The sequence below is a fragment of the Fringilla coelebs genome, assembly GCF_963513975.1.
Source record: "Fringilla coelebs genome assembly, chromosome: 5".
Classification (NCBI taxonomy): Eukaryota; Metazoa; Chordata; class Aves; order Passeriformes; family Fringillidae; genus Fringilla; species Fringilla coelebs.
Window position 1 is genome coordinate 46,783,236 of NC_140033.1, and position 19,713 is coordinate 46,802,948.

Sequence of the window (19,713 nt, forward strand, 5' to 3'; positions counted from 1 at the left end):
TTGTTAGAAATGTGGGTGAAGAAGGGATTTGGGTGTCAGCTGAGGAGGGCATCCTGTAGAATTATAGACGTGCAGTAAAAGCTGTAAATGATGTGCTAGTGCAGGGGTGTGTGGTACACTGAGAATGCTGCTAGCTATAACAGCCATGGGCAAGGTCCTGGGATATGACAGCCCTCTTCCTATCCCAAAGCAGGGGTCACCTCCATTAGAAACTAAAAACTTTGCTTATTTGCTGTCAGCAGGTGTGAAGGAGTGGGGTCCTGCAAACTCTTACTACCTTGATACAGACCACCTGTCTGTGCTACCTTGGAGGAAGCATTTAACCTCCTACTGTACAAGTCCCGCATTTCTTGGGTAGCTCTGGGTGAGCTTGCTATGTGCAGTGGAGGTGCTGTGCCAGCTGTGGACAGAGTCTCAGGGAAGCACTCAGAGTCAGTCAGTTTTCTTTCACTATTTTTAAGAGGCTCTCCATTTTAACCTGTTCTGCCATAACACATATCAGACTTGTGAATTTTTATGGTTTGAATCACCCTAAAGAAGGGAGAAGACAAAGGTCTTTTACCTGTGGTTCAAGCAGTTCAGTTCCTGACTCCCTTCCCAATACATTTATTTAAGCATGACTGAGGACCCTCGTGCTGTGTCTGGACCCTGAGGCACATGGAAGGTGTACTGGTCCCCTGGATTCATGGGAGCTGCTGGGCTGAGAACCCTGCTCCAGACTGCTCCTGCATTGTCCTCCTACCAGCATCTCAGCCTCACAGGCTGGCTGAGGTTAGAATGCAACTCTGGAGATCACCATCTCCAAACCCGTGCTCAAGCAGGGCTGTCCAAAGCCAGCTGCCTAGGGCTGTGTCTAGACAGCTTTTTAATATCTCTAAGGATGGAGAATCCACAACTTCTCTAGGCAACCTGTGCAGTGCTTGCTCACTCTCACAGCAAAAAATATTTTCAGATATTACCATTCAGAGATGGTACCTCTTGCATTTCAGTTTGAGTCCAGTGCCTTTGCTCCTTTCTCATCCTGATAGCTCCACTCCATCCTTTTCCTGATGAGCCCTGCTCACTCTCCTCCAGCTCCTGGGGAGGGTCAGGCACTCATGTGATGATCATGCGGGGCTGTTACTGGCACAGGCTCTGCCTGCCTGGAATATGCCTCCTGGTTAATGCAGGGGAAATTGCAATGAAAAGAAAGGAGCTTACTGCTGTCTGCCTAGCTTAGCATTTGTCTACCCGTGGTGTTATTCAGGAGTAATTGTCTCCAAATAATTCCATGCATGGGCAGTCTTAAGTACCGTGCTGTACATTTGTTTATCCATGGCTCAGGCTCTCTTGTTCTGAAATGCAAATGTCTGCACAGGGAGTTATTAAGGGACACCTTTTGCTCTTGAAGTTCATGCCCGAGTCAGTTTGAATTGTCTGCCTTCACCTATCTATTTTGAAGTATCTGTAATGCTCCCAGTTTGCCCAGGCTGGATAAATACGCTCTGTTTAAAGAGGCTTCTCCAGCATAGGAATCCCAGAGCAGAGTCTCGGGCTTTAACTTGATTAAGGTCTTTTATTTGAGTGGTACTGCAGTAGGAACAGCTCAAGCTGCTGAGGAGGGCCCTTGAACAAAGAAATTAATAATTAATTCAATTATACCCTTATAACCTGAGTTCCCCACCTCTCACACAACAGTTCAGATCACTACCAATATTAGGGTCTGAGGTCTTAGGGATTACATGGCCTGTTTTCAACAGCGTGACCTAAAATGGAACTCTGGAGACTCAACCAAGAGAATACAAACCTGGAGGTTTCAGGCAAATGATTTTGGTAATAATCTGCCACACCTGCAAAATTTTCAACAGAATGTAACATTAATTTTATATCTATGTTCCTGACCACAGCACTACCTGTTTGCCTCCACATGTAGGCAGGCCAGGAGTGTTACTGCAAACACTTTGCTACTGTGATGGGTATTTTGGTGTCTTCAGGTTCCTGCAGGACTTAGAGGATAAAAAAAAAAAAACAAAACAAAAAGAAGTTTGGTGCAGACCAACTGATTAAGCCTCTCCAGACAGCAGGTTTCTGTCCCTGCCTGATAGAGCAAGGCATCTTAGCCCAGAAAAGCCCTCTGCTGCCAGGATGCTGAGGACTTGCTGGTTGGAGATGGGCCAATGAAACAAATGCTTTGGGATCTTAATTAACTTTTGCATCTGGCTCTAAGTGTTGTGGTTTCCCAGGCAGCCTCCTTCCACCCTATGTGTATGTGTGTGTGTGCACAGGGGTCAGAGTGGGCTGGAAGGAGGCATGGACAACCAGGAGAATTTGCTCAACTTAAAAGCTGTGGCAAGTGAAGCAAAGCACTACTTTGCTTTCCTTGGCAAAATGCATCTTTATATAAATAAACACTGTAAGGCATAGAGCTCCCTGGGAAACCCTGGGAGGAGATTCAAGCCTTCCTGGGTAGCAGTTTCAGCCAGCTCCTTGGCATGGATGCTGGGATTTCCCACCTACTGGTGTCCCTGTGTTTCACCCAGTTCCTCTGGAGGAGCAGGGTTTTCTAGTAGGACAAAAGGCAGGAGTCTTTATCAAGGCAGAACACTGGTAAAGGTAAGCAAAAGGAGATTGAAAGAGAACACCCAGGAAATGAAGTATAAAATGTGCTTCTACTCAGTAATTAGTGGCAGCCAGGGGTTTTAGCATGTTTTATAAAAAATGCTGTTTGGGTGGAATTGCCAGGAGATACAGAGACTAGAGGACAGTGCAGCTTTCCCTGCTAAGCCCACTGCACACTCTTCCTTGCTTCTAGTTGCAGTTTCTTCATCCTGAACTAGATTTTAATGATATTAACACACTTTGTCTGGATATCCCTTTGAGATGGAGACACCCTCCATCTCAACACCTGCAGTGTTTCTTCAGGCCAAGACACACCAGCACATACAAAGATTTTCCACATATGTTTTGTGCATCTGTTTTAATTTCTCCTCCTTTTAATAATGTGGCATTGTTGAAAGCTACACAGGAGGTATTCCTGCCAGATCTGGAGCATGGCTGCAAGAGGCAGCTGTGGGCGTCTGCAGGGCCAGGCTCTGGCTAACAAAGTGTCTCTCCTGTTGTCCAGGGTAAACGTGGGAGCCATGGCCATTTCTCACCAGTTCCTGCTGCCTGGGGCCCAGAGGAGGATGGAGGCACTAGCCACAGTGGGACCAAGATTGGCTACACTGTCACAGAGGTGCCCCCCTGGTATCTGTGCATCCTGCTGGGCATTCAGGTGAGATGGGAAAGCAGATGGAGGCTGGGAGTAGGTGAAAGCTACATGGCTGTTCAGCCAGTTAATTGGGGTGAAACCTGAATTTGGGAGTGCTTTACTTTCACAGGGCTTGAATGGAGCCCTGAGGCTGGATCATAGAGAGCTCAAGTCCTCTGGTCCACACCCTGAGCACTGATTATTATCATCATGCCCACAGCTACATTGCACCCTTTGAAGTGCAAATGGTCAGGCAGAGTCCTGGGGCTGGGGTCAAGCAGTTAATAAGAACATATGGGATACCTTGGCTGGAGGTAGCCAAATGTGTAAGGGCTTTCTGAACTTCTGCCTTCACATGGCAACAAAAACTGAGGCCACATGCTGTTTTGGCTGGTGTCTGTGCCCACGTGTGTTAAATGACCCAGTGCCACCAATGCCATGCTGGGTTGGGAGCCTGTGGGAAAAGAAACCTCAGAGTCATTAAGATCATGATGGACTGTGCTTGGAGGTTGGTGGAATTTTGTACTTTGTTTTCTTAAATGGAAATCTAGAGTGTATCAACCCAACCCATCTGCATCATAATTTTCATAAAACGTGCCTGTAGTGAATGAAGTGTGTTTCTGAGTGCCACCAGTTCCATCACTGCAGTGTGAGTGAGAGCGAACAACATAGGTTAATAATAAAAATAAAAAGAGGTTTTAAAAATTGTTTTCAGATTTAGTCATTAGCAACAGGTCATTGTAGAAATAAGTCTGTGACTCTTCTGACAAACACAATGCCTAATTCTTCCATTCTTTGGCACTCACTTTTTATGGTTATCCATAAATGTGCTCTGTGAGAAAAGCTACTGATGGCAAAAAACGTGTAGCTCCAATTTGCCAACATTTTATGTGATCCTTTGTGGTGCAAATAAGATGGACTGAAATATTGGCATTCACTTTGCCTGATTGCTCTCTCCCTGTACCTCCGGAGGTCCCCAGCTTCCTGGAAAAGTATGTCCAACAGCTTTGGCTGCAGATGCTGGGGATAAACTGGTTGTGTCTGACGGTGGTCTAGGAATTCCACAGTACTACAAAAGGTCTTTTTTGGACATGTAAAGGAGGACACATTTCAGTGGGTGCATTGCAATTCTTGTAGGTGCTTTGGAACAGCCCATTGCAGAGCATTAAAGCTGCCAAAAAAAAAAAGAGAGAGAATGGGTGATGTTAGTATCACCCAAGCACAAATCTATGAGTTCTCAACAACATGGTAATAACAGAGAGCCAGTTCTGTGTCCTTCACCCAGTCTTTCTCTGGCTCCTAGCACTTCTTGACAGCCATAGGAGGTCTTGTAGCCGTCCCGCTGATGCTCTCCAAAGGCCTTTGCCTCCAGCATGACCTACTGACCCAGAGCCACCTGATCAGCACCATCATCTTTGTCTCAGGAATTTGCACCCTGCTGCAAGTCCTCTTTGGAGTGAGGTAGGCCAAATGCAAGAACTGAGAACATGAGGAATTACTGTGTACTAGGCCACCACCCTGTTGGAGAGTTTATCCATGAGTCATTTGTTACCCTTGGGCAATCCCAAAGTTGGCAGGGTCCGTGCCAAAGCACCCTGAAGCTGCTGAGAGCTTTGCAGAGTTACCTTGCTGTTCCAAATTTTGCATCTTCTGATACTTCATATACCTTTTGTTTGGCTTATAAGGAATCTGTCCTCAAAATAATAGAGCATTGCAACATGCAGTAAAAAGTACCTGCTTTTTCCTTACTCCAGGGATCTTCCAGCTGAGGCAGGAGCCTTCTGATTTGGGCCCAGGGTCAAGAGAAAACAAATTCTACAGGAAACTCCAGGGGTGAAGTCCATCTGCCACCACTTAGGGACTCAGGGAAGAGTTCAGCAGCACATGTGGTGCCACTTCACGTGCTCAGGGATTTGTGGCATAAAACGTAAATCCTCTGCTGATGAGCAGCTAGCAGTGAGATGAGCACGGAGTTGCTAGTCAGTACCCAAAAAAAGAAGTATTTAATGACAGAGATGACTGCAAGTACTCCCCTTTTCCAGAAAGACCCTGTATCTTTGCTGACCTTGAAAAATTTCTTCTATTCCCGTTGTCATAACTCTGGGCTGTCTCTCTCTTTCCACAGTCTGTTTTTTCCTCCAGTATGGTGGGAACCTGTGTTTTTTGCTTCAAAGACAAAAGCTATACATTCTTTGCCTTCTGAATCTGAGGGACTGTGATTAATCACTGGTCAACTGCCAGCTCCGCAAAATGTTTTTCCTCCTCCTGCTTCATTCACTACTGAAACTCTTCTGTCTCTCTTAGTCTTAGGAAGTGTCTGTAGACAACTTCCTGAGGCATGCTCTCCTTCTCCTACATTGTTACAGGATTAGTGGAGGAAGGAGGAGCACCTTGACCACAAAAAACAGAGAAACTGGGTTTTCAGCTAAATTCAGGCTGGAGTCTGTGAACGTCACTGCTGGTGCAATTCAGGCATTCTGAGTTCTCCCAGGCACCCTCCAAACGCCTCGGTGCATTCCTGGGAGCTGTAATGTCCCTGCTCTCTGTTAACTGGGGATTAAAGAGTAGCAGAGAGCCTCTCTCTCCCATGGATGAATAGCTAATTGAGGTACAACAGATCAAATTAATTGGTAAGGAGCTGTTCCCATGAGATAAACTTGAATGGCTTTTGCTGTGCCTTGTTGCTGGCCCCAACTCTAAGGCATGAGGACATTCATGAAGCAATAACCAAGGGAAAAGCTGATCCACTGCAACCTGCAGCTCAGTCATGTTACACAGCATGAAAAAGCAGCAGTGGGTCCCAGACAGTTGCTGGAGACACTGTCAGAGCCTCCTGAGGGCAGACACAGGTCATTTGCTGTTATGGTGAGTCCTGCTTAGTAAATGTTTGGACATCATATACTGATTATCAAAACATGGCATTGCTTTCCCTATTTCTGCACTTTCCCTCTTGCAAACCCCACAGGAAAGAGTTCAGTGTACCCCATAAGCATCACCTTGGCACCCCATTTTCCTCTGAGCCTACCCATGGCAACACCCAGCCCACCCATGCCAACACTGGCTGTGAAATATCTTAGGGACCAACACAACAGGAACTGTAAATCTGTTGTTAGATTCCAAGTCATGGCCCTGGGCCTTCTCTGTTTCTTTTTGTTTGTTTTTTGTGTCTTGCCCAGCAAAATTGTTTCAAAGCTTTGACAGTGCTTCAGTTGTGCAGGACTAGTATAAATATTTGGTTTAGGTGACAGAGACATGGTCTGTCACAGCTACACCATCTCTTATTTCAAGAATGCTAGAAAATCCTCTGTTCCAGGGAAAGCTGTGCCCTGCAAAAGCAGTCACCTGAATTGCTGTCCCTTGGCTTTTCTGAACAGGTGCATGAGAGCTCCTGGCACAAGGAGAGGTTGCTTTGGGGGGTTCCTCCTAGGGGTGCTCCCTAAAGGAAGGAAAACAGAGGCACCTTGGAGATTTCCCTTGGCTGTTTCAGGGATGTTGTGCTACCTTCAGGCAGCTTAAGATTTTTCAAGCACACTAGAGAAACGCTTTAAAAAACTTGCACTGCAATGGGGGCTTATATGGGGCTTTGAGGAGTCAGTCAGGCCTTTTAGGTCTTTGTCTCCATTTCTTCATGCATGGAAAAAGAGGCTGGTGCAGCTCAAAGGAGCATTGCTCTGCTGTATAAATCTCTGCATGAAGCCAGTGCTGAACCCCTCTGGAGATGCAAGCTCCTTGCTACTCTGAGGGATTCCCAGAGGGAGAGATACTCTAAGCCAGGAGACGTGTGGTCTCCCCAGTCACCCAGTCAGTGCCCACAGACCCCTCCATGCAGGTTTCCTTTCTAGTTTCAGTGGAAATGCAGAAGAGGAATTGGCATTAAAACCCAGTGTACTAAAAGCCAAGTCACATTTTCTATCGTGCTCAGACTGAGGATTGTTGTGACATGGAGAGTAGTTAGTGCATGCCCTTGTGTGCATGAGCACATTGTGAAGAAAACCAAAGGAGCCAAAGGAGAGAGAGGAAGCAAATGGATATTGGCAAGATTGACGGAACTTTTCTTCAGCATTTCACCGTCTTTCTTCCTTGGTCTTCTTCCCTCCACCAGATTTTTCCCACTCTGTGCAGGTCTGTGGTCTCGGAAGCAGTACTTTTTCCTTAACAGGGTGTAGCAGGGTTGGACTGTAGCACTGATGTGCCCCTCCATTGCTGGTATTTGAACCTCAGCTCTTACCCCATGTCAGTGCTCTTGCATGCAATGGGCATCAATTCCTCCCCATGGTCAGTGACAGTGACCTGCCACAGCAACTCAAAGTATACTGTCAGAGGCCACGGGCAGACTGATTTTTAAATTTATTTTGCCTTCCTTTCTCTCACCCTTATAGATCAGAGTTTCTAGTACTCTCACTTGTCAGTTTTCCCTCTGCTTTCCTTCCAGGCTGCCTATTATTCAAGGAGGGACTTTAACATTCCTGACTCCCACCTTGGCAATGCTGTCTCTCCCCAACTGGAAGTGCCCTGCCTGGACAAACAACGCCACCCTGGTGAATGCCTCTTCACCAGAATTCATCCAAGTCTGGCAGACACGGATGCGAGAGGTATATCACATTTTCAGTGGCACCTGCCCTGTATCAGGGCTGTTTGCTTTCAGTAAAGTGCCTGACCATATCATGGCCATCGCAGCTGGAAAAACTTCTATTCCCAATGAACCTTGGTCCTCAAGCTGTTGCAGCTTTCTAAGCATCTATTCTCTATCAAAAAAGTAGGTGCTACACTGCTGCTGAACAGGGGACATGCAGACCTCCTCATGTGATTTATGGTCCCTGTAAAGCATGGTTAGCTTAGAAGAAGAAAGGGAGGGAAAATATTGTCAAGGAAACAACCCTGTCTAAGCACTAGTAAAAAATGCAAGGCAAAACTTACTGTAAATATTAAGGAGAAGGACATTCTTAGGTAATCAGAAGGGAGGAGGAAAAGTCAGGGGTCTCACTGCCTTATTCTACATCAATTGCCTTTATCAGAGCAAGTGACTTAATTTGCCTCTGTGGATCCATTGGTTGGTGTGTTTTCCAAACCTCTTGGGAAGTGTTGAAAGCTCACCAGGGGTTTGCTGTGCAGCACAGGTTACTCTCTGCTGATACACATAAATCTATCACAAGGGCATTGCTGATGTCTAGTTTCAGCCTGGGTCATTCACCCAGCCCCCGGAGCTGGGGGAGGGAAGGTGCTCAGCACCACAGAGGTTGTTACCAAATCTGAGAGGGAAGAGAGCAGCCTTGCCCCTGCATGAAGCTGACACTGAGGTGAGCAGCATTTCAGAATGTAATTGCTGGCTCCTTGGCAGTGATTGTCAAACACTGGGAAGTTCAGGGTGATAAATGGGCTCCAGGAGTGAAACTGATACGCAGGAAAAAAAGAGTGATGAGTCACTTACCTCAGCAGTGTGCTGAAGAGACCCAAGCCCTTCCCAAAAGGAAGATCAGTGGAGACCATGGCCCTGCTCCTGTTTTTGGGGCAACAGCTTTTCCCCTGTCTTGGGGGAGCAGGCAGGAGAACGCAGGGCAGGTGATGCATGCTTGGGTGGCCCAAGAGGACAGGGAGGAGCTGATCTCTGGAACAAAATTAGCCCTGGTGAGGACTAAATCCATCAGCCAAGGGGGGAGTTGCTGTGCTACTGCTTTGGTGGTCCTTCCCACATGTAATTCTCAGCCAGGTTTTACTGTTGTCAGCAGGAGGCCTCTATGCCAGTTTGTCGCTAGAGACTGAGCCTGGCTCTCATGCTGGATTTGCACTGACATGACGAAAAGGCTCAACAGCTGGAGTTCTTTCCAACCTCTGTTTTCATCCTCCATTTTTGCAGGTGCAAGGAACTATCATTGTAACTTCTTGCTTTCAAATCTTTGTTGGATTTTCTGGCCTGATTGGATTTCTGATGAGGTTCATCGGCCCCCTGACAATTGCCCCCACTATCACCTTGGTTGCACTACCTCTGTTTGAGGCGGCTGGAGATATGGCTGGGCAGCACTGGGGCATAGCATTCCTGTAAGTCTCACATTTCTGGGAAAGATGAGAGTGCACAAATCACCTGCCTCTAATATGAAACCAAGTGTCACAGTCCGCAGCAGAGTTCCCCTGGGTTCAAGGTTTATTTGTTGAGCACCAACATGTGACAGGCCTGTGCAAGGCAGCCATGTGACATAGTCATTCTCCTCCAACCCCCAGGAGGCTAAGCCCTCAGCAACAAAGCAAACCCAAAAATGAGTTAAAAAACCACTGACTTTTGTAAAAATACAAAGTCCATAGGTCAGCAGAGATACAAGCCTTCCCCATGTGTGTGCAGTCTCCGTCACAGTTGTCTACACACACAGTCTTACACACCCATTATTTAAGTTTAAAAGACATTCCTAAAATGACCAAGTTGAGCATTCAGGTATTCTCTGTTAAAATAGCTGGTGCTTTAGGTATTGTCTTCACATGTGTAGGAGGAATTGTTCTCTCCAGAGTTGTAAGGCTGATGAGCACCTTTGTTTATGCAAATGGATGAAGTGTGCACTCAGAGAGTCTGTCTGGACACTTAGAAACCACAAATGGAAAGCATTAGAAACCACAAATGGAAAGCAGTTCCTCCTCAGACTTTCTCCCTCCAGTCATCCAGTGCTTTGAATTGTGTATGTCACAGAGTGTCTTTGCAGAGGAACGAGGACAGAATTTTCTTTTTGCTGTTGGAATTCTGCCTGTCCCTGACTACTGCACCTACAGTTTGTCACCTTTTCACATGGGGAAAACTACCAGTTTTCCAGTGAAGTCAGTGCACTTCAGCTGGTGCAATTGATTTCTCACCAAATCCTCTCCAGATTAATTCACTCAATGTACAAAATTTAGATTTGTTGTAAAATAAAGATGAAGCCTTCAGAGGCCTGGCTAACCCAGGAAATGTCCATGGTCTTCTACCAGCTCAGCAGTCGAAGTGAGATGCCCAGTCCCTGCCCTCTCTCCACAGGTGGTAGCCTCCAGCTTCACCTGGTTGGCCTCTCTGGGCAAAAGGCACATGGGGGGCAGGCTGTGAGTGCACCCAGGTGTGCTGCTGTTCCCAGATGTGTCCTACACAAGGGGTGGGAGAGGAGCTGCAGCTGCAGTTAGTTCCATCAGCGTGAGCCCCGGGTGCTGCCAGGGACACACGGGAACACCCCGGCCATGGAGGGCCCCTCCATAGCTCAGCCCTCGCTGACAGAGAGCCATGCTCTCCCCTTCTTGGCTGGCTGGGAGGGCTCTGAGGGCACCATGTGCAGCCCCACAGTCCCACCATGGTTTTTTCTTTCAAAACAGGGATTTGCACGGCCAAACCAAATCCTCTTCTTTTACTCTGTGTTACAGGAGCTTTTTGCCCCTGAAGAGCAGCATAGGTAAATCTGAAATCAGGAAACAATAAATCCTGTATATCTGAATCACACAGGCAGAACCTGAACCTTGCATGTCTGTCAGGTCTTTCTTTTACTTATGAGGCATTTTTAACCTTTCTGCAACTGTGTCATACTCACAGATGCACTGCCTGGGGTGTCAGTCTTGAAACAATAAGGGTAAAAGAGTTATTTGCAAATATGCGGAGCTATCAGTAGATTATGATGGAAAGCTTGTTCCACGTCTGGCTTGGTGGAGTGGGAGCCACCCTCTGCTGCTGAGGGCCTGTTTTCATGGGTCCTCTGGACTCCTGGCTTCTTGGGAAGCAGGTCTTCACTTAATGTGGGGACAGGTGGGCAGCTGGGCACCCCCTTTGTTTATGGTCTCATTTCTCGCCCTTCTAGGACTACTTTTTTCATAGTTCTGTTCTCTCAGTACTTGAAACACATTGCTGTGCCACTTCCATCTCACCAGAGAGGCAAGAAGTCCCACTTCTCTCCAGTCTACCTCTTCCAGATCTTCCCGGTACGTTGGGGCTCCTGGATACCAGGGAATTGTGACAGGGACTGGCCTCACCCACCCGGGCTGCCTGGGCTCTTTCCACTCGTGTCCAGATGAGCGAGTGCTTCCCAGCTGAGCCTGTGTGGTAAGGGGCAGAGAGGAAAAAGCTCCCCATGGCCCTGATTATTGGGAGGGAGGGAGGGAGAGAAGAAGAGAGGGCCACCAGGAGCTCCTGCTGCCTCTTTGCCTCCCTTCGGTGGGCAGGAAAGAGGGTTGGGCGGGGACACATTGTCCACCCGAGCCGTGCTGAAGAGCAGCCGTACCCTAACCAGACCCCACTGCTGTTTGTGATGGGCAGGTGCTGCTGGGGCTCTCCCTGAGCTGGCTGCTCTGCTACGTGCTGACAGTGACCAGCGTCCTCCCTGCGGCCCCCACTGCCTACGGCCACCTGGCCCGGACAGACAGCCGTGGGGACGTTCTGTCACAGGCTCCCTGGTTTCGGCTGCCTTACCCAGGTACCACTGCCTCCCCTTCCCCACCCTGCCTACGACTGCTTGCACCTCCACTTACGGCTACCAGGAGGAGAGGAAATGTCAAAAATCAGGCGAACACCCACAGGCATTCCTGTTGTTCCTCCTCCCCCGGGGCAGATTTCCGGGCAAATGAAACCCTGAAATTCCACCTGACCCGAGCTCTTTACTTGCAGGCCAGTGGGGAACGCCAACGGTGAGCCTGGCCGGGATCTTTGGCATCCTAGCCGGGGTGATTTCCTCCATGCTGGAGTCCGTGGGGGATTACTACGCCTGTGCCCGCCTGTGCGGGGCGCCGCCGCCGCCCAAGCACGCCATCAGCCGCGGCATCGGCATGGAGGGCATCGGCTGCCTCCTGGCCGGGGCCTGGGGCACGGGCAGCGGCACCACGTCCTACAGCGAGAATGTGGGCGTCCTGGGCATCACCAAGGTGAGCCTCGCCGCGGCTGTGCCGCCTCCCGGAGGGCTCCCCGCGGGCGTGTGTGCGGGAGAGCGGTGCGCACGGCTGTGTGCGGGACCTGGGGAGGGATCTCGGGCCACCTCCCGAAAGGTTTATAACTTATATATAACTTAGAACGCGGGGAAATTGCGCCTTGGCGCATTGGTGACCGGCTCAGCAGCACTACAAATGACTTAACAGGTGGGGTGTGCTTCCCTGGCTCTGGTCTGCATAGGGAATTAGTGCACTCACTCAGACACCTGGCCTGGGTAAGGCTGGAGAGACAATGCTACATCTGAGCTAACCCATATGGGCATGGAGAGGGAGAGGAGAGAAAGGGAAAGGGTGAGTATTTAATAGGGCTTCAAATTCCATAACTTCTGTAACCCAAGGATGGCAATCATGTGAAAGGAAGACTATTTCTTCAGGGTTACAAAGTGTGATTGCAAAGGTTTGTGTGTGAGGCTGACAGACATCTAGCTGCTAACTGGACAACATTTACAAATCATTCCAAATAAGCAATGTCATGCCAGAAGAGCTGTGAGTCAGTAAATAAATGCAGCTTCCTTACAGCTTCCACTCTATGATATTGCTTATTTCCCTGGATTTTATAAACCTCACTCACAATAACCATTTTTCACACATTGCAGTGTTAGTGTTTGAGTGAGGTGGCTGCCTCGAGCACCAAGGGCTGGCTGGATGTCTGCATGGAGTTCAGTTTAGCCTATCACCCCGTGTGCATTGTCACTAGGAAGTCTGCATACTGACCATCAACTCAGCCAGCTTTTTCCTGATGTGCAGTTTGCTGCATGCCTTGTATGTATGGGATGCTGCCCAGATTCATAATTACCAAGTTATAGGACATGTATTCTCACAATGTTTGCTAAGTCCTCCAGGAGGACATGCCATCCTTGCTGATTCAGGAGAGATATTTCCCTTGGATCCCACCTCTGCTCACTCTGTCCACACTTGAAAGAGCTGAAAATAGGGCGTCATCTCAGTCAATTTAAATCAGTGTAAACACTCTGGCTGGGACAGATGGGGGTGCTGAGAGCACAAGGCAGATTTCATTTCTTTTTTTACGTGGGAAACACATTTTTCTATAACAAATGGGAACACAAGGGACTTGTTTCCTCTCTTAAGCACAGATGTCCAGCACCACTGGAGAAGTCTTTGGAGATCTCAGATACATGCAGGGCTGACAGATAAGGCAAGGAGAAGTTGCTAGAAGCTGCCAACATGCAACATCTTACATGGTATCAGATACCAATATTTAAACTGCTTGATCAGACCTGGTATGCCAGTACTGAGAACTCCTTTCCAAGAAAAGGAGGATTTTAAAGAGAGATAAAGGCCTCAGAGTCACCACATATTGTGGGGAACCCTGCAGTTTCTTCAGCCTTAAGAAAGAGAACTGATTTTATGTTTTTCCTGACATAATTGAAGCAAACTCCAAACTAATGGCTTTAGCAGAATATGGTCACAGTACTATCACTGGATTAGGTCTTTTGTCTTTAAGTTCAACTCCATATACATGGTAATTCAACATTTTAGCAAATTGAGACTTTGAATCTTTGTTCTAGTCCTGGAACAAATAGATCTGTTGACTTTTATTAATTAACATTTAGATGGTATTAGTGTCCTAAGGTTTTAAGCCAGAGTATAAAAAGCAATGAAGCACCTGAAGGCAATGCATGATTTTATTTTGAAACTCCACACAAAATCTTTTTTATTTTTCTTTCACAATCAAGAAAGACTTAAAATATTTTAAATTGACATGTTTAAGAAATACTTTAAAAGAGACACTATTAGTTACTGAGAATGTTTTTGTTGAAAGCATTCACAAAAAGCCTGTCTTGTAATTAGACATTCTTCAGATATTTGAAGGGAGGGATTAAAATATTTAATTCAATTATCAAATGTTTGCAGAGGATTACAGAACTGCCCTGACACAAATACTGTAAGTTTAGCATGATTCTTTGGCAGTCCAAGTTTTGGTGTGGGCAAGGCTTATCTTGACTTGGAAGTTTAACGAATATTGCTCCTTTCTTTTCCACTTTCTGTATAAGTGTCTCTTTCAACCCTTTGTTTGGCAGATACTCTTTTTCCTTCCTATTCATATGCTCTAACAGGTCTGAATAAAGGGCATGGCTTGGTCCTTCATCCCATCTTTTTTGTAGTGCTTAACCAAGAAAAGGCCTTGAGGGAAAAATGAGAAAAAAATGGTTTTACTGAAGATAGATGGGTGATGAGAGATAGGGACAGAGCAAAAGACTTCCTCATTTCTTATTTCTTGACCATGGAAAGGATATATCAGATCCCAGAGCTTAGGATGGAGCAGCCAGCCAGCTCTGGTCTCTGAAATCTTGGTCTCCACGGAATGGAGGGATCATTGTGGGATACCTCATTGAAAGCCACTTCTGGATGTGAATCCAAGCCCTGGTGGAAGGATTGTCCAGTGAACTGGCTGGGGTGTTGCAGTGCCAGGCATGTATCTATGCCAAGATATTTCTAGGCTAAAGCAAGAAAAAGTGGGTATTACTGTGCTCTTAATTATTTTATTTTTTTTTAAATTTCAGTTTAATAGCAAAGTGTTGAAGTTCTGTGAGTAGTAGGAGAGAGGATAACACTGAGTAGATAGGTGTAGTGCTTTCAGAGTGATAAATATCTATGGTGCACAAACACTGATGGTTCCCACTCAGTGTCAGCATCCCAGCTCACCAGCAGCTGTATCCAGACCTGTCCCTGAACGTGCCCATGCAGTGCTAGGGCCAGAGCTGCAGCACCTACCTGACAGGCTGCCCTGGAGCCCGCCCCCCTCGCCCTTCTCTGCAGGTCAGTGCGTGACTGCCTCCTCTTCCTCTTGGCGCAGGTGGGGAGCCGAGTGGTGATCATTGCTGCTGCCTGTGCCATGCTCCTGAGCGGCACCTTCGGGAAGGTTGGGGCCATGCTGGCCAGCATTCCCATCCCTGTGGTCGGAGGCATGTTCCTTGTCATGTTCGGAGTGATCGCGGCCGTGGGCATTTCCAGTCTGCAGGTAACGGCTGTGTGAGCACTGCTGCCTCCCCGGTGGAGGGGACTTCATTTCATTGAAACAGAGAATCATAGAATAAGCTGACTTGGAAGGGACCCATCAAGACCATTGAGTCCAACTGCTGGCCCTGAGCAGGACACCCCAAGAGTTGCACCATGTCCCTGAGAACACTGTTCAAACACTTGAGCTCTTTTGGGCTGGTGCTCTGGCCACTTCCCTGGGGAGCCCGTTCCAGAGCCCAGCCACCCTCTGGGTGAAAAGCTTTTTCCTGACATCCAACCTAAACCTCCCCTGACTCAGCTTCATGCCATTTGCTGTCATAGGTCATGAGATTTGAGAGATCAGTACTTGCCCCTCTTTTTCCCTTCATGTGGAAGTTGCAGACTGCAGTGCGGCCTCCCCTCAGTCTCCTTTTCCCCAGGCTGAACAGGCCAAGTGACCTCAGCTGCTCCTTATACAGCTTCCCCTCCAGACCCTTCACCATCCTTGTGGTCCTCCTTTGGACACTCACTAATAATAGTTTTATATCTTATATTGTGGTCCCCAAAACTGCACACAGCGCCCTCAGTTTCAAGTCAGTTTCTTACAGGCTGTGTCAGCTATAACCACACTGCAGCAAATGCAAACATTTGTGTTGGCAATTCCTCAGGTAAAGAGAAGGGGCTGTACCCAGAGGGGCTGAATCACAGAGGGCTCCCTGGTATGGGCAAGGCTGGCTGGCACTGGGGACTGCAGGATCACAAATGCCCCAGCAGCACCAGGGCTGGCTCCATTCCTGATCCCAGTGTTTGCATCCCACCATGTCTGAGGAACACAACAGTAATCCAGAGTTTTGTCCATGTAATGTATGAAATTTCTCTGTGCAGTATACAGATATGAACTCCTCAAGAAACATCTTTATCTTTGGATTTTCTCTATTTGCTGGCCTCACAATTCCCAACTGGGCAAGCAAAAATAGTGCTCTGCTGGAAACAGGTAAGAAGTGACATCAGAGGCATTTTCTGTAGCATGAAATGGAAGGAAAGGCTGACCAGAGAAATCTTTTAAAATAGTTTTTCCTGATAAAATGCTGAAACCTGTGCTTTGACTGTTGCCTGTTTCTTTCTGTGAGGGCTATTTTTGCCTTTTGCCCTGATGCATGGCTCTGGTGCAGAAATCTCTGCTTTTGGTCAGTGACTGGGTTCTCAATGAAGGAGGCTTTCTTATGTGCTCATAAACAATAAAATCCCGTGCTTTCAAAATGCAAGAGCATACTCCTCTACTAAATTCCATCAAGTTCACTTTATCGAAATTTCAGTTCTCCAGCAGCTGGCCTTTCACTGTGTCTTTTGTGACTGATGTCTTCATCACAAATGCCAGTGTCCTCTCTTACAGCATATATGGTGTACTGGGTGGGCTGATTCAAGAGCTGGGCCCACAAACCACATGCTCTATAGATGCCCTGTCAGATGCTCAGTGCCACTGGGCTTTGCTCATGGCCATCAGCCCTCAAGGGGAAACATCACACCTGATGAGCTTGTGCTGAAATCCCATGCTAAATATACTCACATTTCTTTGGGAACTGAGGCTCGTGCTCTGTAGGGAGCTGTTGGGTGTTATGCACATGCTGAATGTGTTTGGAGCAGAAGGTGGCTTTTTCTCAGATAGTGCTGGGGTCTGCACTGTTAATAAGCTCTTAATATATTTATGAGCCATTTCCTGCCCACTGTGAGTCTGTGAATAATCATGTAAAGTAAAACTGTAGGTCTGAAACTGGCTGTGAGATCATTCTCCCTTCCACTCCCAAATCTTACACTCTGCTTTGGATTTGCAAGTCTCATCCAAGCAAGCCTAGTCCAAGCAAGCATGCAGCTTGCAGCCTCTTGGCACCAGAAATGTTGCTGGTAAAACAGGTAAAATGCTCTTCCTACACCACGATCTAAAGCTTTTCTTTTTTTGCTAGGAATCATCCAGCTTGACCAAGTGATCCTGGTGCTTCTCACCACTGGCATGTTTGTGGGTGGACTTCTGGGATTTATCCTGGATAACACCATTCCAGGTAGGATTTGCTGAAATGAGCTGCTAGTTTGTGCCTGCCAAAGGGTTTGTTCCCTGGTACTTTTTGTTTTCACGACTCCTGTTCTATGGATAGGAGTTGTGCTGGCAACCATGAAACACCGTGTGACTGCACTCTTCCCAGAGAGGGATGAGGAACAGGAGACATCACTGAAATGTTCTCTGTCCAGAAAACAGCAGCTTATCAAAAATAAAATAATTTGTCAGGAACAGCTCAGGCTGAGGAAAAGGTTTATTTGGCAAATATGTCTTTCAGGGAAAATGCTGGCCATATTGCTAGTTAAAAGGAGAGAGGAAAGCCGCTGTAGGAAGTGGAAGGAGCCAACGTGTGCCAGTATGGGAGCTGCTAAAAGTGAAGCTGAACTAAAGCCACAGCAGTGGAAAGCAGTAGGAAAGGCTGGTGCTGGCCCTCACAGGCACCAAAGAGCCTTGGACTTTCATCTAGCATGGGGAGGGAGGGCGTAAGAGTAGGAGGGGAAGCCCTCTTTTCTGCTGCAGGAAAAGAACGAACGCTCTGTTAACCAGATTCTTTTACTGTCTGCGGCTCCTCAGAAAGCCAGTCTCCTTTTGGCTCATTAATTTTCCTGCAGCCTTCAATCATCAGCTCCTCTGGGCAGAATTTACAGGTAGGATCACTCCCTTTCCCAAGAGGTTCTTTGCTGCCACAGCAGTTACAGGCACTTAGGAATTCCTTTGGTTAGGGTAAATACCTGTGACTGACTACTAACAGCTAAATCTGCTCTGAAGTGTCTGGGCAGGTATCATCCAGCCTTGCTTTCCCAGCACTGCATGAACCTCCCCTTTGAACAATTCTTGGATCTCCTGTGGCTGGTGAAAACTTCTTGGTATATGTGATTCCCATGGAAAGCAGTGGAGAAGGCTGCTTATCTGGAAGCTGTTGTAGGAAAAGGGGTATTGTCTGGAAGCTCATTAGTGAATATTTGTAGGGCTCTTTGGAGCTGGAATGGTTTAAGAAGGGATTTGTATTTTGTGCTGGGTCTGCTGGGATTTGAGCAGTGGGTGTGAGGCACACAAAGCAGCCCTATGCTTGAACACTGCTGTTTTAAACACAACAACCTCACTTTGCTGTTGCAGGAACACAGGAGGAGCGGGGGCTCCTGGCATGGAAGCAAAGCCACAAGGGAGGGATGGAAAGCTCTCAGCTCGTCTCCAAGGTCTATGATCTTCCCTTTGGCATCGGCACCAGATACTGCAATGTCTCTTGGTTTCGCTATCTCCCTACTTGCCCCACAAAACTGTCTTGTGACAAGAGAGTGGATGAACTGAAGGCTGCTAGGCAGAAAACCAGTGTTGAAGCAAGCTTAGAAAGAAACTCAGAGATTGGTGCTGATACAAGGATATAAGCACCTCGCCTGCAAGTGAACTCATGTTAGAAACAGAGGTCTGAAAGTACCTCTGCAGCCCCTATCATCTGAGCATGAGCTGGCAGCTGGTAGAGGGGGGAAGCAGGAAAAGGATAATGTCTTCCTCTTCCCAGTTCTGCTGATTGCACCACTAATGGCCTTGAGAAAATAATTTTTTCCTTTTCTCTTCCTGCTGGCTCACTTCCTAGGAAGACCCTGATCCCTCCTTGGGGAACACCAAAGCCCAAGAAATGCCTAGGAAAGATTTTCTGTTTCCTTCTTGCACTGACCCTTGGGCACCTTAAGGGGCAGCTGTTCAGCTCAAGCAGAAGGGCTTCCTGTCCCCTGATCTGGCAGCTGAAGGAGCTTCCCTGACATGGGCCCTGTAGCACTCTCAGGCATCCCTTGGGTTAGGGTTAATCCCCAGCACCTTAAAGCAACACCCACCTCTCACCTTGTGTTGTATACCTCATCCTGGCCAAGGGGAAGGAGCAAGTGCCTCTAGGTCATGATTCATCTCATTCCAAATTCTCATCATTTAGCCAGTCAAATGAATGTTGTCGTAAGAGAGGCATCTAAAGTTAATGGGATGGATTGTCTTCTGAACCGTCTCTTCTGCCTCAGACCACAGAGGGACTCTAGAGGCCTTTGTTATGTTCTTGACCTAACAGAAAAAAACAGCCTTACTGAAATGCATCCCACCTTTGGAGTGTTGGGAGGAGTCTCAGGAGAACCACGATGGGTACTCAACCCTACAAAGATGAAGGAATTCTCATCAAATATAATGGAGAATACAATCTGCTGACAATCTTACACATCCCTATGCTGCTGCTGTGTCCTGTGTACCCTTGCTGTACCTGTTTGGTCTAGCGTGGTGATTGTGTGGTGATAAGCACTTCTCTGGAAAACAGGTGTGCAGGTTACTGCTCCTGTTCTCTATTAGCTTCAACCTGTAGGGCCACATGCACATGTGGTCCTGTGGTTCCTGGTGCTGTGTAATAAAATTATTGCTGTAGCATAAGTTTGTGTTTCATTCACTGAGATTTATACTTGTTTTTTGTAAGTATAATAAATAATAACATGTACACTGTAATGGTATTTCTCAGGGTGGTTGCTGGAGTCAGTGGCAGGTGGTATTCAGAGAATCATTTGGAGGCCTCCACTCCTGT

General features: G+C 47.4%; 1 protein-coding gene across 1 annotated transcript in view; it reads left to right on the forward strand.

Moving 5' to 3' along the window:
• LOC311154148 (solute carrier family 23 member 1-like) overlaps positions 1 to 19,619 on the forward strand; it is a 32,404-nt gene extending 12,785 nt beyond the window's left edge. Inside the window, exons 2-12 of the mRNA XM_084206373.1 lie at positions 3,104 to 3,253; positions 4,533 to 4,690; positions 7,662 to 7,821; positions 9,084 to 9,265; positions 11,026 to 11,146; positions 11,481 to 11,637; positions 11,829 to 12,082; positions 14,964 to 15,128; positions 15,992 to 16,100; positions 17,068 to 17,163; positions 18,276 to 19,619. Of these exons, the coding sequence (XP_084062499.1) occupies positions 3,104 to 3,253; positions 4,533 to 4,690; positions 7,662 to 7,821; positions 9,084 to 9,265; positions 11,026 to 11,146; positions 11,481 to 11,637; positions 11,829 to 12,082; positions 14,964 to 15,128; positions 15,992 to 16,100; positions 17,068 to 17,163; positions 18,276 to 18,544 (1,821 nt within the window). The 3' untranslated portion in view covers positions 18,545 to 19,619. The remainder of the gene's footprint in view (positions 1 to 3,103; positions 3,254 to 4,532; positions 4,691 to 7,661; positions 7,822 to 9,083; positions 9,266 to 11,025; positions 11,147 to 11,480; positions 11,638 to 11,828; positions 12,083 to 14,963; positions 15,129 to 15,991; positions 16,101 to 17,067; positions 17,164 to 18,275) is intronic.
• The last annotated feature ends 94 nt before the right edge of the window (positions 19,620 to 19,713 follow it).